Genomic DNA, 15,407 nt, shown 5'->3' with positions numbered 1-15,407 from the left:
CTGGACTCTGCCCCCTAGAGGCCGAGTGGGGCCGCAGTCGTGCAAGGGGGCGTGGGCTTGTAGGCTAGGAGGCCTGCGCCTTTAAGGGGCGGGGTTGCGCCTGCTGTGGCGGAAGCGGATTTGCTGGGAGGAGTCCCCGGAAGTGATGCACGGAGAAGCCCACGTGTGCGATTCCACTCCACATGGCTGTGCTCCTGAAGAGGTTGTTGCATCCCCGGAGGCCCCTGGCGGCCTTGGGCCGCCCCCTGGGACGGCGCGAGGCCAGCCTGGACACTCATGCCGGGGCTGCGGTGCGAGTGCGGTTCGCCCCCAGCCCCACAGGTAACCTTGGCGGACGTGACGCTGCAGGCCGAGACCCACCGTCTCTTGCCCGCCCCCCGAACGATCCGAGCGAATCCCTTCCGGTGGAGTCAGACTGGGCGGGCAGTGTGGCCTCATTATACAGAAGCAGAAATAGGTTTACGAGCGGAAGTTTTTCTCATTGCCAGGAATTTCGTGTTTATTGTACTATACCATTTCTTTGGGCCCCTTTTTTCTTTTGTGTATATAGTAAATGTGTATTGAGTACAAAATGTTCTAGGCGCTGCGATACAGTGGACATGGAGAAAGTAGGACCCCCGCTCCCAAGAAGCCTACACTGTAGTGGCTGCAACAAACACGTATAAAAATAACTAGTTTTAAACAGTCACGTGTGTCATGTGGAAAATGAAGCAGGGTAGGGGACTGGGGGTTGGGTAGGATGCTCAAGGATGCCTTGCTGAGGAGGTGACATATGAGCGGAGAACCAGATAACAAGAAGGAGCTAGGTATGTGAAACCTATAGAAGGAACCTTCTGGGCAGAGGAAATTGGAGGTACAAAGGCCCTGTGATTAGTGTTGGAGCCTAGCAAACCAGAGAGTGAGGCAGGGGCCCATTGTATACCCTAGCGGCGATCTTGTCAGGGCCTCCGCACCAGTTCCCCAAATTCTTTTCTCACCAAGGCAACCTGCTTGCCCTCTTCACACCAAGCATGCCTCTCATTCTGAACTCCAGGGTCACAAAGCTACCTTTGTGGCAAGATCTCAGCTACACAGAGTGACAGGGGTCTTTCTCGGCAGGCAGTATAGTGTAGAGCATGCTTCTCAAACCACCCCTGGTGAAAGGACTGGTTTCTGATTTCCAGTCAATTATGGACTAATACTTTTATAAAATCAATATAAAGAAATTAGTAGAAAAAGGAAACTCGTAAAAGCATACAAAATATGAGACTATTTGTTTTTATTGAATTCAAAAGATATAAAGTTATTCTGTCAAATTGCTGTCAACTTGGTTGGGAACTGCCAACAGTTTGCAGACAAGCTCTGGTTTGGGTGCCAAGGCCTGGAATTGTCTGGGCCCAAATTTCTGGCTTTGCCACTTCCTATCTGTGTGGCTTGAGAAAATTATTTAACCTCTCTGAACCTCTGAGTTTTACCATCTGTCAAACAGGGCTGGTAATAGTACCTGCCTCATGGTTTGAGCTAATGCAGCTGAGGCACTGGGTAAGGACTGGTATTCATGGAAAGCACTTAATAAGCAGAAGGCTCCATTATGATGATTTTAATTTTCCTTTCCTTGCTGATCTGTGGGAAAAGCCCATGTTGGAAAGGCTGTTGACTACAGATAGAAGAATGTAGATCATTATAATAACTAAAATTAATAGGGTACTCTGGTCAGCATTTATGCCTCACAGCAACCTTGCAAGGAAGGTTTCTATTTTTTGTTGTTAATCTCTCTAACAAATTAAGAAATTGACACACACAAAAGTCAAGTAGAGTGCCCAAGGGGTAGGAGAATTTGAATCAAGGTCTATTTGATCTAAAAGGTCTTGCTTTCAACTACTGGACCCCTGTCCTCTATCTTGGGGACCTCTGGTTTTGTGGTGGCCTTGTAACTAGCTGAAGGTCACATACATAATCAGTGTTGAGCTGGAGTCTACCTGACTCCAGAGAACCATTTCCTATCCCGTGCTGCCTCCTGTACTTGGAGATGCAGACAAGCTCATTGTGGAGACAGGGCCGTAGTCTGGCCCAAAGAAGGAAGGGTAAGGGGGGAAATGACAGCCCTGGGAAAACTGTTCACTTTAACTTTTCAGTCAGGAATGATGAAAAAGTAAAATATTAAGAGTTTAAACTTGGGTAAAGAGAAATACAGTGGCATCGAATATTACTTTTGGTTAGTATCTAAAGCCAGCACTTAAAGTGTCAAGTAGACAAAATTCAAAATATATGATGTGGATAGTCACGTACATGCATAGAGGGTATGGGCAAAGTGTAATTTTACAGTACATTTAATTAGTAATTAATTTTTCTTTTTGCCCAAGGACTTTATTGAATTTGCATAAGTTAGATGCACGTGTGATGTGGCTTCACTGAATAACTGTCTGCTTCTCCTTTGGATGAAACTTGGCCTTAAGGCAAATGTCAAAGTAGAATGATGGGTGCAGTTGGGGAGATTTGGAGCCATTTTACACAATGACATGCTCCAAAACTTCAGTGTTCTTCCACTTCCAGGATGAGGGTAAATGAGTCAACCAGCCCAGTCCTCTTCTGTGGCAACCTGCCTGCCTGGGTGCCTGATGGGGAGATGGGACAGGGTAGCGCCATTTCTTAGACTTTGATGTTCCCTGAGACCTTGTGTCACAAGCAGAACTTACTTGCCCCTTGTCTCCCCCATCTTGTCTGAGCTGTTCTCTTCTTCCGCCAGGCTTCTTGCACCTGGGCGGCCTCCGCACTGCCTTGTACAACTACATCTTTGCCAAGAAGCACCGAGGGAGCTTCATCCTGAGGCTGGAGGACACAGATCAGACCCGCCTTGTGCCTGGGGCAGCGGAGAATATAGAGGACATGCTGGAGTGGGCAGGTGAGGCTGGCAGGGAGGGGCCCCTTCTCCCAGGAAGGAGCAGGGAGCAGGGAAAGGAGCCTGGAGGTTTTCTCACGTGGCCCAGGGTGGAGAACGCGGAGTCCCTGGAGGAATGAGTACATTTGTGCTGCCTGGGGTGGCAAGTTCCACCTGGAAAGATGCTGAAGTTCCCGGGGCGGGGGGTGGGGGAATAAAAAGCTCCAAGGCTGTTTTGAGATTCTTGTTTTTATCTCAGAATCTCACTTCCTACTGGGAGCGGGCAGGAAACACAGGCCAAGTGGAAGATGGACCGGGAGTCTCCAGGGGTGTGGTAAGCCCGAGAAAGCGCCAGCCCTGTTGATGTGGGAATCCTGGCCCAGCTCGTCAAATCTTCTGATTTCCGGGAGGAGCCGGAACTCCCGGGTTTTTTGTTTTTGTTTTTGATGACTACTTCCCATTGTTAAATCTGAGCTCAGATTTTTTTTTGTTTTTTTTTTAAACCACATTGTATGAGCCAAACAAAACACGTGCAGCTTCTTAAGTCAGTGTCTTTATGGGAAGTTTAATCCTGAGGCCAGCTAAGCTCAGGGAGGACAAGGAAGACTGTATGTGTGTTCCCCAGGTCAGTAGCTGCCTTCCTGTCGGAACAGGTATGACTGTTTAAGCTCGCCGAGGGCAAATGCCAAAAACACCAAGACTGTCTTGAGATGTGTATTCTAGTCTCAGGTAAATCATTAACTAAATTCTGGGTTCCTGAAGGGCAAAAACTGATTTCATTTCTGTCCTCTACTGCAGAAGGTTGTAGCAGAAATTCAGTTGAGATTAGTTGAATAAAAGATTTCATGCACCAACGTCACTTACTGTGGTCCAGGTAGTGGTAGTGTTCAAGCATGGAACCAAGACCCTGCACTCAGTAAGTAGGGGAAGTAGGGGAAGACAGATAAAAGGTGAATTCATTCTTACTACAATATTAAATGATGATAAGTGATGTGGAGAGAAGGGTAGCAGGCGAGGGAACCAGTAGGGAACAGGTCTTGGAGATGGGGGGGGGACTTCCCCAGGGAGGGGCTGGTAGAGCAGAGAGTTGCACAAAGTGAGGGGCCGGCCCTGTGGTTACCTAGGGGGAGAATGCTCAAAGCAGTGGGAATAGCAGATGCAAAGGCCCTGCGGAAGCTTAGTGCTGGGTGTATTTGAGGAGCAGCAAGGAAGCCAGTGTGGCCCAAGCATGGTGAGGTAAGCAGAGGACCTGGAGACGTGAGGACAGGGAGGTTGGCAGGAGCCCGTGACTGGCCACGTGGCGTGGAGCACCTGCTACACCGTGCTAGGCACGAGGGTACCGTGATGAGCAAGACTGCCTGGTGCGTCCTGCCCCGTGGAGCCCCCAGCTCGGCACAGCGGTGTGAGCCTTCTGGCGAGGCAGAGGGCAGGGATCCACACCCCAGGTGGCTGAGTTCTGGAGCTTCTTGCTGTGGGCGTCGGTATGTAATTTACATAGGATGAAATTTACCATTTCAAAGTGGTCTTTAGTATATTCACTGAGTTGTATATCCACCACCACTGTCTAATTCCAGAACATTTCCATCACCCCAAAACGGAACCCTGCACCAGGCACTCCCTATTCCTCCTTCCCTCCTGCCCCTGGCAATCACTAACCTACTTGCTGTCTCTGTGATTTGCCAATTTGGGACATTTCATTTTATGTCTGGCTTATACTTAGCATAAGGTTCGTGTATGTTGTAGCATGAATCGGTTCTTCTTTCCCGTTTATGACCAAACAATATTCGTTGTATGGAAATACCACCTTTTACTTACCCATTCGTGAGTGATTGGGCATTTGGATTGTTTCTACTTTTTGGTTATGATGAGTAAAAGGGCCATGAACATTTACATACTACTTTTTATGTGAATCTGTTTTCAGTTTTCCTAGTGGAGTCTCTCTTAAACCCTGGAGCATTCCGAATGCTGGACACGTTAAGGGTAGAGCAGGAAGGAACCCCAGATGCAGCTAACCCAACCCCCCTTCTCTGACAAATGAAGAAATACCAATACCAACAGTACCAACGATGGTCACAGCCAGGACCTACTGAGCACTGAGACGTGCCAGGCAAGGCGCCGAACCCTTCCCGTAGGCCGTCCCGTTCGAGCCTCGTGATGACCCTCGGGAGAAAGTAAACGTTTGTTCCCTTCTTTTGTAAAGGAGGAAGTGGGGGCTCTGCTAGGCGTCTTGCCTGGCCTCGAGCTGGCCGGTGCCTTTGTGCCCAGGCCCCTCAGCCTCCAGAGATCGTGTGACGTCGGGTGTGCAGCGTTAGCCCTGTCCTCACCTTCCGATTCGTTTGAAAGCCACTTCAGGGCAGAGACGCCATCATCCAGCTCTTCTGCGTCCACCCTGCCTCTCCCGGAAGCGTTTATAAGTTAAATCTATCCTTTGTGACCTGAGGAAACCGGACCCGGGGTTGGCGGTTTCGCTTATAATAGGTCACATTTAATCTAACAGCATATGTTGCAGCTGTTCTACATGAAGCCGTTGCGCTAAGCACTGTGTAAGCACTGGTGCGTTTACGCCTCGGTCACTCTGCACAGTAGACTCTCAGCTCCACTTTTCAGAGAAGGAAACCGAGGCTTAGAAAGGCTAAGGAATGCAGGAGGCAGTCCACCAAGTGGTTAAGAGTGCGGACTTGGGGCCAGCTAGCCTGGCTTTGGTCCTTGGCCAGGTGACGTAACACAGCCCCTCTATGCCCCCATGTCCTCCTTACTGAATGGGGGTAATAACGGCACCTACTGGGTGGGGTGGCTTTGAGCTTTAACAGCGATCACAAAACATAAAAGCAGCCTGGAAGGTGCATGGCACTATCCCTTGTGACAGCCAGTCACGGGCAGAGCCAGGAGTCCAGCCGGGCTGAATGGGCTGTCCCTGAACCACGCTTCTCCCAAGTCCACTGTTCCAGGCCTGGGCTGGCTTCTCCCTCCCTGGGGCGAGGATGGAGGGAGAGGACGTGCCTGTAAGGGCATGGACCGTGGAGCCAGTGCACCTCCATCCGACTCTTATCCACCAGCCACGTGACCTTGAGCGTTAACCTGTCTGTGCTTTAACTCTCCATCTGGAAAAGGGAAATCATAAGAGTAACAGCCGCATGGATTGTCATGAGGGTTAGAAGCTTTGCTGTATGTGTAAAGCGCTTATAACAGTGCCTGGGAACCAGTGTCTTGTGTGTCGTAGTTATTACCGTTAGGTGATTATTCTCGGCCTGTGTTGCAGGCATCCCCCCTGACGAGAGCCCCCGCCGGGGAGGTCCTGCAGGGCCCTACCTGCAGTCTCAGCGACTTGTGCTCTACGCCCAGGCCACCGAAGCTCTGCTGAAGAGCGGCGCTGCGTACCCGTGTTTCTGCTCACCCCAGCGGCTGGAGCTCCTGAAGAGGGAGGCCCTAAGGAACCGCCAGACACCCCGGTGAGAGCCCCAGCCTGTCACAGGTGCCTCCCCGGGGGTGGATGTGTTCGTTAGCTCTTGCTGTGTAACAGATTATCCCCAACTGGCTTATCTCAGGGTTTCTGTGGGTCAGGTTTGGGCACCGCTTAGCCGGCTCCTTTGGCTCAGGGTTGCTCTCAAAGCTGCATCAAGGTCTTGGCCAAGCTTGCAGTTACCTCGAGGCTGGACTCTCAAAGGATCTGCCTCCATCCCTCTCCGAGGCTGTTGCCTGGAGGCATGTGTTCCTGGCCATGTGGGCCTCTCCACAGGGCAGCTCACAGCTTGGCAGCTGGCTTTCCTCAGGGCGAGCCAGGGAGAAGGCAGGGGAGAGGGAGGAAGGTGGAAGCTGCAGCTTCTGCATAACCTAATCGGGGAAGTGACATCTCATGGCTGTGTCGTGCTCTGTGCGTCAGAAGGAAGTCTCTAGGTCCAGCCCACGCTCAAGGGCGGGGAGGACACGGGAAAAACACCATGAGGCGGGGATCACTGGGGCCGTGCTAGCTCTGCCTGCCGCATTGGGCCTCAGGCATGTAAAGTCATTTAAATTATTTCTTATTTTGAATCAGTAAAAGTTGTCTCATGTCCAGAAAGATGTATGTGCAAAGATCTCTCCCAACCCTAGCTCTCGCTCGCAGATTCCCTCTCCAGAGACAGTTGGTGTTAGAACTTTCTTATCTCTCCTCCAGAGGCATGCAGTGCATGCACCGAGGAACGCATATTGGTTCTCTTCTTCCCCGCTCAAATGGTAGCCCACAAGATACGTGTCATGCAGTTTACAGATCCCACTTACTGTCTTCAGGATCGGTCTGTATGAGTCCATAAATTCTCCTCTGCTTGCATGGTATTCCATCACAGGGCTGTGTCATCACTCAACTTGATCAGTTCCTTTCTAATGAACATTTATGTTATCTCTAATCTTTTGTTACTAAAAAAAGAGAGCGGTGATGAATAATGTGGACGTACATCATTTGGCACATGTGCAATGTGTTTGTTGGATTACCTCCCTAGATTTGGAATTGCAGGTCAATTTACAGCTTTGATAGATACTGTCTGGTGGGCCTCTACTAGCTTGTACTCCCATCAGCATCATAACATTCAAGTTCCAGTTTCAGTGAACTGTTTGGACAAGGGCTTGGATGTTCGTACAAGGTCACGCCATCCGCTGCAGCATTGCGTTTCTAATCATAAACGGTCTACTTGCCCATTGACAGAAGATTATTTTTTAAAATTACGATCATGCCCTATCCTGGATCCATACAGCCATTTATTTATTTATTTATTTATTTTATACATTTATTTATTTTTATAAATTTATTTATTTATTTTTGGCTGCATTGGGTCTTCTTTGCTGCGTGCGGGCTTTCTCTAGTTGTGGCGAGCGGGGGCTACTCTTCATTGTGGTGCGCGGGCTTCTCATTGCGGTGGCTTCTCTTGTTGTGGAGCATGGGCTCTAGGCGCGTGGGCTCCAGTAGTTGCGGCACACGGGCTCAGTAGTTGTGCCTCGCAGGCTCTAGAGCGCAGGCTCAGTAGTTGTGGCGCACGGGCTTAGTCGCTCCGCAGCATGTGGGATCTTCCCAGACCGGGGCTCGAACCCGTGTCCCCTGCATTGGCAGGTGGATTCTTAACCACTGCGCCACCAGGGAAGTCCCATACAGCCATTTATGATTGAACATTTAGCTCAGTGTCAAGGATGGTACTTACAAGTGTTACATTTGTGTATCAGTTAGGACACTTTTGGGAGCAAGTAACAAATACTCTGTTTAAAAGAGACAAACCAGAGCTTCTCATACTTTAATGTGCAGAAGAATCACCTGAGGGTCTAGTTAGCGGGCAGCTTCTGATTTAGCAGGTCCAGGGTGGGTCCAGCAGGTCCTGAGATGCTGCATTTCTGACAAGTGAGGCTGACGCTGGAGGTCCACAGACCACACTTTGAGTAGCCAAAGCATAAACCACATAGACATTCATCTTCTCCTTCTGCAGAAGTCTGCAGGTGGGTGACTCCAGGATGAAGCCAGCAGCTTTGAGAAGGCGGGACTCTATTTTGGCCTGTTTCTGCCTCCCTTGCCGCCCCCCTCCCCCATCAGTTCCAAGTGGCTGTAGCACCTTGTGGCTCGCTCTCCTCTCACTTAGAGAGAAAATCTTTCCCAGAACCTTCATCCTCCGCTACCCCACAAGCATACTTTTTTTTGAATCTCAGTGATGGGTCAGTGCTTTAGGGGAATGAGATTGCATGCTTGGCAAAACCAGTCATGATTCACCCCCTTGGGTGACATTTGACGTTTCCTCATTAGCAAGGAAGAAGGGAAACAGGCTTGTGACTGCTGTGCTATGTTATCTCACTTAGTTCTCCCACACAATAACCTTATTATCCCCATTCAAGACTGAGGAGACAGCTGTAGAGGTAAATGACTTGCCCAAGGTCATACAGTTATCAGAGGCAAAGGTAGGGCTCACGCCCGTCACCAGTACTCTTAGTAACTCTTAGTTACTGTGCTGCTCTGCTTCCCAACAGGTATGACAATCGGTGCCGGAGCCTGAGCGAGGCGCAGGTGGCCCAGAAGCTGGCCAAGGACCCCAAGCCTGCCATCCGCTTCCACCTGGAGGGGGAGGCGCCAGCCTTCCAGGACTTGGTGTACGGCTGGAATCGGCATGAGGTGGCCAGTGTGGAGGGGGACCCAGTCATCCTGAAGAGCGATGGCTTCCCCACCTACCACCTGGCCTGCGTGGTGGACGACCACCACATGGGCATCAGCCACGTGCTGCGGGGCTCCGAGTGGCTGGTCTCCACCTCCAAGCATCTGCTCCTCTACCAGGCCCTGGGCTGGCAGCCCCCACGCTTTGCCCACCTGCCCCTGCTCCTCAACAAGGATGGCAGCAAGCTGTCCAAGAGGCAAGGGGACATCTTCCTGGAGCATTTTGCTGCCACCGACTTCCTGCCGGATGCCTTGCTCGATATCATCACCAGCTGCGGCTCAGGGTTTGCAGGTACCCACTCCCCAAGAGGTCCTGGTGGGACCATAGCAGTGAAGAGCCGGGGCCTTGGGTCATGCCACCTGGCCTTCAGTCCCAGCTGTGCCGCCCACTGGCTGTGTGATCTTATACAAGTTCCTTCTTTTATTTGACAAGTGTTTATTGAGCCAGACACCGTGTTACGTGCTTGGGGCTACAGTGGTGAACAAGGTAGATGTAATCCCTGCCCTCAAGGATCTTATGATCTGTGAGCCTCAGTTGCCTCATCTGTAGAATGGGCTAAGTGTCTACCTCACAGGGTTAAGTTAGGGTTCACTGAGCTCCTGACTATGAGGCACCAGCACAGTGTCTGCCACACAATAGCACAAAAATTACAGATCCTGTGATTATTGTAATTACATTATTAATAGTAGTGCAAGTAGGTACTGTGACAGTATTAATAGTATTACTATGACCCTAGTTTATTTCAAGCTTACCAAAGACTTAGGGCCCACATCTTGATGATGCACAAAATAGGATGACCTTTTGGAGGGGGGGCGATTTCTGAAAGTGTGACCATAGTCTGCTTCCTGCTTTTTCTGCTCGTATCTCATTTAAGCCTTAAAATATCCTTGAGGGGTATTTATTATCCCCACTGTTTGTTAGAAGCTTGTGAGGCTCAGAGAGATTGAGTAACTTGCCGAAGTCACACAGCTGGTGAGGGCCGTGGCAGAGGCTCAAGCCTAACCAGGATGCCCACTGACTGCGTGGGATGGGGCCACTGCTCGTGAGAAGCAGCTCCCGGCTCAGCTCTCCTCACTCTGGCTGCACTTTGGAATCCACCGGGAAGCTTGTAAAACACAGTCGTGCTCAGACCCCATCCAGAACCAGTCGGGCCAGGATCCCTGGGGCGCAGCCAGGCGGTGAGCAGGCCCTTCTTGCAGCTCGTGTCTTTGAGGGCGATGAGGGTTGATGTAGCCGGATTGTTGTCAAGCTTTTTTTTCTTTAGTGACAGAACCCTTTCTGCAAATGAAAGCTCACTCGGGCCCTTGATATATAAAATAACTAGAAGTCGAGAATCTGTTAGGGCAGCCTCCCTGGTGATTGAAAGTGGAATGGCCGGGTGGGGGGTGGGTGCTGAGCAGCTGGGCCTGCCTCACTTGCAGAGAACCAGATGGGCAGGACCTTGCCAGAGCTGATCACACAGTTTGACCTGACCCGGGTCACCTGCCACTCGGCCCTGCTGGACCTGGAGAAGCTCCCAGAATTCAACAGGTGAGTGGGGAATCTGGAGCACCCCCAGGAGAAAAGGGCTCACCTACTGATGCTGGGTTCCCACGGTGGAGGGTCTAGTGGGCTCTGGAGTTACACACGCTTGATTTTGACTGTGGGCTCAGGTGTCTAGTGCCATGTGACCACAGGTGAGTCACCTAACCTCAAGCCTCTGTTTTCTCTTCTCTAAAATGGGGCTAATAACAGAACTCACCTTAGGCGATTGTTCAGTTAAATTAAGCCTCAAACTATTTTGCACATAGAAAGTGCTCAGTAAAATGGCAGGTACGGTTTTTGTAGTCACCATTATTCCTGCTCAGCCCCTCCCCCACCCAGCCAACACAGTAATTGAGTGCTGTCTCATGGCGTCTGTTTTACATTTCAAGTAGTTCTTCCCTGCGAAACCTCCAGGCACAGTTACAGTTCAGGTCACTGTTGCCATGTCTCAGGCTAAGGGCATTAGAGGGAAAGCCAGAGGACAGGTCCGTACTTAGGGGCCAGGGACTCTTTGATGCCTTCTCTCGAGCCTTGGTTTGGGGGCAGGCTCTTCTCGGTGCTTTACTGGCATGAGCCCAGGGGATTCACATCGACTGCGGGTTTGTCAAGGATGTTACTTCATGCACTCCCCGCATCAGACCTAAGGTCAGTTGTATGATTTTGCCCTGTTGTGCATATGAGGAGAGCAAGATGTCAGGAAGTTGAATAACCAGCCCAAGTTCAAGTTCACACAGTAATGGTGGGCATCTTTTTTTTTTTTTAATTTTATTTTTATTTATTTATTTTTGGCTGCGTTGGGTCTTTGTTGCGGTGCGCGGGCTTCTCATTTCGGTGGCTTCTCTTGTTGTGGAGCACGGGCTCTAGGCGCATGGGCTTCAGTAGTTGTGGCACACGGGCTCTAGAGTGCAGGCTCAGTAGTTGTGGCGCACGGGCTTAGTTGCTCCCTGGCATGTGGGATCTTCCCGGACCAGGGCTCGAACCCGTGTCACCTGCGTTGGCAGGCAGATTCTTAACCACTGTGAGTGGGCATCTCTTGAGTGGGGCATTCAGGAGCAAACAGTGTGCACATTGAATGCAGCCTGTTCTCTGCCTTTCTTATCACGGAGAAAGCGATATCCCTGGGAGAAATGGAGTCAGAACAGGGGAGATACTTTGTGACCCATTCCAGTCCTCCCCAAAGCATGAGGGGGAGCCAGAGGGAGACGGCGGTGGGCTTTTACTTGGGATAGATGCCCTCAGTTTTTGTGCAGTCGAAGCTGTTCTCTTTAGGTGTTTCTGTTATCAAGCCACTGGTATGATTATTTCAGTAACAGTCGTAAAGATAGTAGTTGTCATAGCAGTGCTAGTGGTGTGGTGGAGGTAGTGATAGTAACTAACATTTATCTAGCACTCACTACGTCCCAGGCCGTGGACTCTCTCAAGCCTGATTTCTTTCTTCCCACTGTCTCGTCTAACTACTAAGGAGGTGCTATGAACAGTTTCAGTACCAGTTTCATGTGATTTCTCTTCGTTCGTTTTAGAAAGTGATGTTTTTGGGCCAGTGAGTGCTCCAGATTGCTTCCCAGAGGGTCTCATCCTTCCAGCCTCTGTTCAGACCCCCTGCCCGTCTCCAGCTGCCGGCGGTGGCAGTAACGCAGGCCTTGTGCTCGGTGCTTGACACACAGCTCCTCGTTTACTCTGCCCAGCGCCCTGTGAGCGAGGCCCCGTTGTTCCCACAGTAACAGACAAGCACCCTGAGCTCCGAATGGTTGTGTAACTTGCTGCAGACATCTGGCAAGGCTGGCTTCACCCACAGGCCTGCGCAGTCTCAGAGCCCATGAGGTGGTCAGCAGTCCCTTGCTGCCTGCCCTTCTTCTACGTCAGGGACAGGGGGCCAGGCGCCTACAGAATGGCCCTCGGCCCCTCGCTGCTCGCTCTCTTGGGTCCCTCCACTCCTGCTGGGGACAGGGTGAGGGCACCCCAGAGACGGGACTGACAGGGCCTGGTTTGAGGCTTGGAGTCTTAGAGGCTTTGCTGCTTCTGAAGGAGGGAACAAGGCGGTTAGAAGAATTCTGAAAAGGGGAAAATTTGACCTGACAGGAAAACTTGAGCTTTTTAACTGTGAGCCGTGAATTCAAAGAACTGTGCCATCTGGACATGGCTTTGAATCCCAGAAATCCATATTCTCGACCTCTGCCCTTTTGCTCCAGAGCCCCACGCTTCGAACTCCGCGAGGAGGCAGGCACCCCCAGGTTCTGCTTTGTAAACTCAGGTGCCTGTCGAGGCCAGGCAGGTAGCTCAGAGGAGGGCGGCGGGCCAGGTGAGAGGCCCTGGCGAGCAGAGGGACGGGCAGACCTTCGGCACCCTCCTCTCTGCTCCAGCCGGAAGGTGTCATTCTTCAAACCCCACCCACTCCCCTGGGGAAGAGGGTGGTCTGGGCTGGAGATGCCCGCGGCAGGACGGTCCCTTGGCTTCCCCGGCAGGCTGCACCTCCGCCGGCTGGTGAGCGATGAGACCCAGAGACGCCAGCTGGTGGGGAAGCTACAGGCTCTCGTGGAGGAGGCTTTCGGGAGCCAGCTGCAAGACAGGCATGTGCTGGACGCGGCCTACGTGGAGAGGATCATCCTGCTGAGACAGGTGTGGTGTCGGGCGCTCGGGGGGACCCAGGGAGCGGGTGGCGCCCCACTCCTCCCCCTCCCGCTGCGTCAGAGCCCCATCCCAGTGCGTTCAGTGACCGCCTCTTCCCCCAGGGTCACATTTGCCGCCTGCAGGATTTGGTCTCCCCAGCGCACTCCTACCTGTGGACTCGCCCTGCTGTGGGTCGAGCGCAGCTGGGCGCCGTCTCGGAGAAGGTGGACGTCATTGCCAAGCGTGTGCTGGGGTGAGTGTCCGCAGGCTGCGCTCAGGGTTCTGCACCTCTCTTCCCTCTCTCCCCACCAGGGCCCCCTTCACTCCAGGGCTCGGCTGTCAGGCCTGCAGTACAGCCCCAGAGCTAGTGAGAGGTTCTCGGTGAGACGATCACCCACGGCTCTCTTGGTGGAGGGGCTGACCCTGAGGAGCCCGGGCTCTCCCGGGAAGAGGCGGTGGTCTGGCGCTGGGATTGGACCCACCTGGGTTCCGTTCCCGCCCCACCCCTCACTGGCCCAGTTAGTTCACCTGCCCAGGGGGCTTCAATTTGTCCAAGTGACTGCACGTCCTTGAGCTTCCATTTCCTCACCTATAGGGTGGAGATGATACTAGGTCTTATTTTAACAGTAGCAGAACTCTCCAGATTACAAGGGCACGAAGTGCAACCAAAATGGGCTTAAGCAAGGGGGGAATGATTGGTGTATGTAATTGCAGAGGCTAGGAAAAGGGCCACCTTGAGGTCCAGCTTAAAGCAGGGGCCAAAAATATGGCACCAAGACCTAATTTCTCCCTCTGTCCCTTTGACTTTCTCCCCCACACTCCTCCACGCCCACTACTCCTTCTGCAGGGGGTCTGTATCGGGTAGATGGAGCGTGGGATGCTCTACCAGACAAGACAAGCGCCTTTCTCCCTTACCTGCATCCACAGCAGCCAGTTTGGGGATGAACAGCTTTCTCCACATCTCCAGGGCCCTGTCATCCCTGGGTTTTGCTCTTGTCCCCATGGTCCGTGGTGGCTCACGATTCAGCCAGGGGAGGAAGGAGGAAAGGGAGAGGGGGACGGGATACTCCTCCCCCTTAGGGACTTGACTTAAAAGTGACACACTCATTTCCACCTGCATCCCGCTGGCCCGAACGCCTATCTTACGGCCTCTCCAAGCTACAAGGGAGTCTGGAAAATGTAGTTTTTACCTTGGGGGCCAGGTGCCCAGCTGAAAATTGTGTCAGTACACATGAGAGGGAGAAAGGATACTGGGGGTCAAAAGCAGCCTCTCTCACAGTCTCCACTGTGGCGGTAAGACAGCAAAACCTTAGTCTCCGACTCCAGCTGTGTCCTGAGATTCACTCTGATGGGGCCTGATTGGCCTGGTTTTTCTGTCTCTGAACTAGTCACTGAGGCCTGGAGAATGTGATGTGCTGACCGGCTTAGGTTAGGTCATACGTGGGACCCTGAGTGGACACCCCCCCCCCCCAACCGCCAAAGCACGTGGGCTGAGGATGGAGCCGGGTAGTTCCACAGGGAGAGTTAGGGCCTGTGGAGAGAGTTATAAAGATTAAATTAGATAATAATAGCAAACACTCGTGTGGGTTTGCTTAACACACGTGCCTACAGCGTGCTATGTTATATATCATATACGTTAGATGTGTACACGGATATGTGTGCATGCTATGTGTGTGTGTATACACTTGAATTCACAGCGACCTAATAAAGGAACTACTGTTGTTATCCCCATTTTAACAGGTGAGGAAATCAAGGCACAAAGAGGTTAAGTAACTTGTCTAAAATAATACAGCTAGTAAATCGAAGGAGCAGGGATTGAGACTCAAGCTGGCTGGGGTGAGAGACCGTATGTCCAATCATATTCTCTATTGCTTATTCTTGGTGTAAAGTACTTGGACAGCCCCTGATAACAAGCAGCCATCACTGTGTTATTAAAACATAACATTTCGGCTAGATAAGAATACAAGTAATGTGGCAAAAATGCAAATGGTACAAGAGGGTTTTAAGCAAAAAATAAGTCTTCCCTCCTACTCAGCCCCCAACAGAAAGGCAGTCCCAAGCAGCAGTTTCCTTTGTGAAATGTCTGTGTATTCAAGGAAATGTGTATACAGCTCCATTCTTCCAATTTTTTGAATTTAAAACTTAATTGTTATTAATACAGTCAAACCTTTTGAACCTCTAGGTTTAAAACCTAGAAATTATTTTAAAAGGTATATTATCAGGAGTCCCATTTTTCATCCTTGTCCCCTGTCTGCCCC

General features: G+C 51.4%; 1 protein-coding gene across 7 annotated transcripts in view; it reads left to right on the top strand.

Moving 5' to 3' along the window:
• Nucleotides 1-110: 110 nt before the first annotated feature.
• Nucleotides 111-15,407, top strand: part of EARS2 (glutamyl-tRNA synthetase 2, mitochondrial) — a 28,016-nt gene continuing 12,719 nt past the window's right edge. For 2 of the 7 annotated variants that reach the window (XR_014254988.1, XR_014254989.1), the window contains exons 1-8: nt 111-321; nt 2,726-2,881; nt 6,117-6,306; nt 8,837-9,309; nt 10,440-10,548; nt 13,005-13,158; nt 13,272-13,402; nt 14,890-14,995. Coding sequence is in view for 5 of the 7 variants with exons in the window: in XM_082431074.1 (XP_082287200.1) it covers nt 183-321; nt 2,726-2,881; nt 6,117-6,306; nt 8,837-9,309; nt 10,440-10,548; nt 13,005-13,158; nt 13,272-13,402 (1,352 nt within the window). In the remaining 2 variants the exon portion in view is untranslated. Of the gene's footprint in view, nt 322-368; nt 807-2,725; nt 2,882-6,116; nt 6,307-8,836; nt 9,310-10,439; nt 10,549-13,004; nt 13,159-13,271; nt 13,403-14,889; nt 14,996-15,407 lie in introns of those variants that run through there. The other 5 variants (XM_082431074.1, XM_082431075.1, XM_082431072.1 and 2 more) reach the window with 5 other exon arrangements.

Source organism: Balaenoptera physalus, assembly GCF_965194825.1.
Source record: "Balaenoptera physalus genome assembly, chromosome: 16".
Classification (NCBI taxonomy): domain Eukaryota; kingdom Metazoa; phylum Chordata; class Mammalia; order Artiodactyla; family Balaenopteridae; genus Balaenoptera; species Balaenoptera physalus.
Note: the sequence above shows the minus strand (reverse complement) of the source record. Positions and strands in the feature narration are given on the sequence as shown.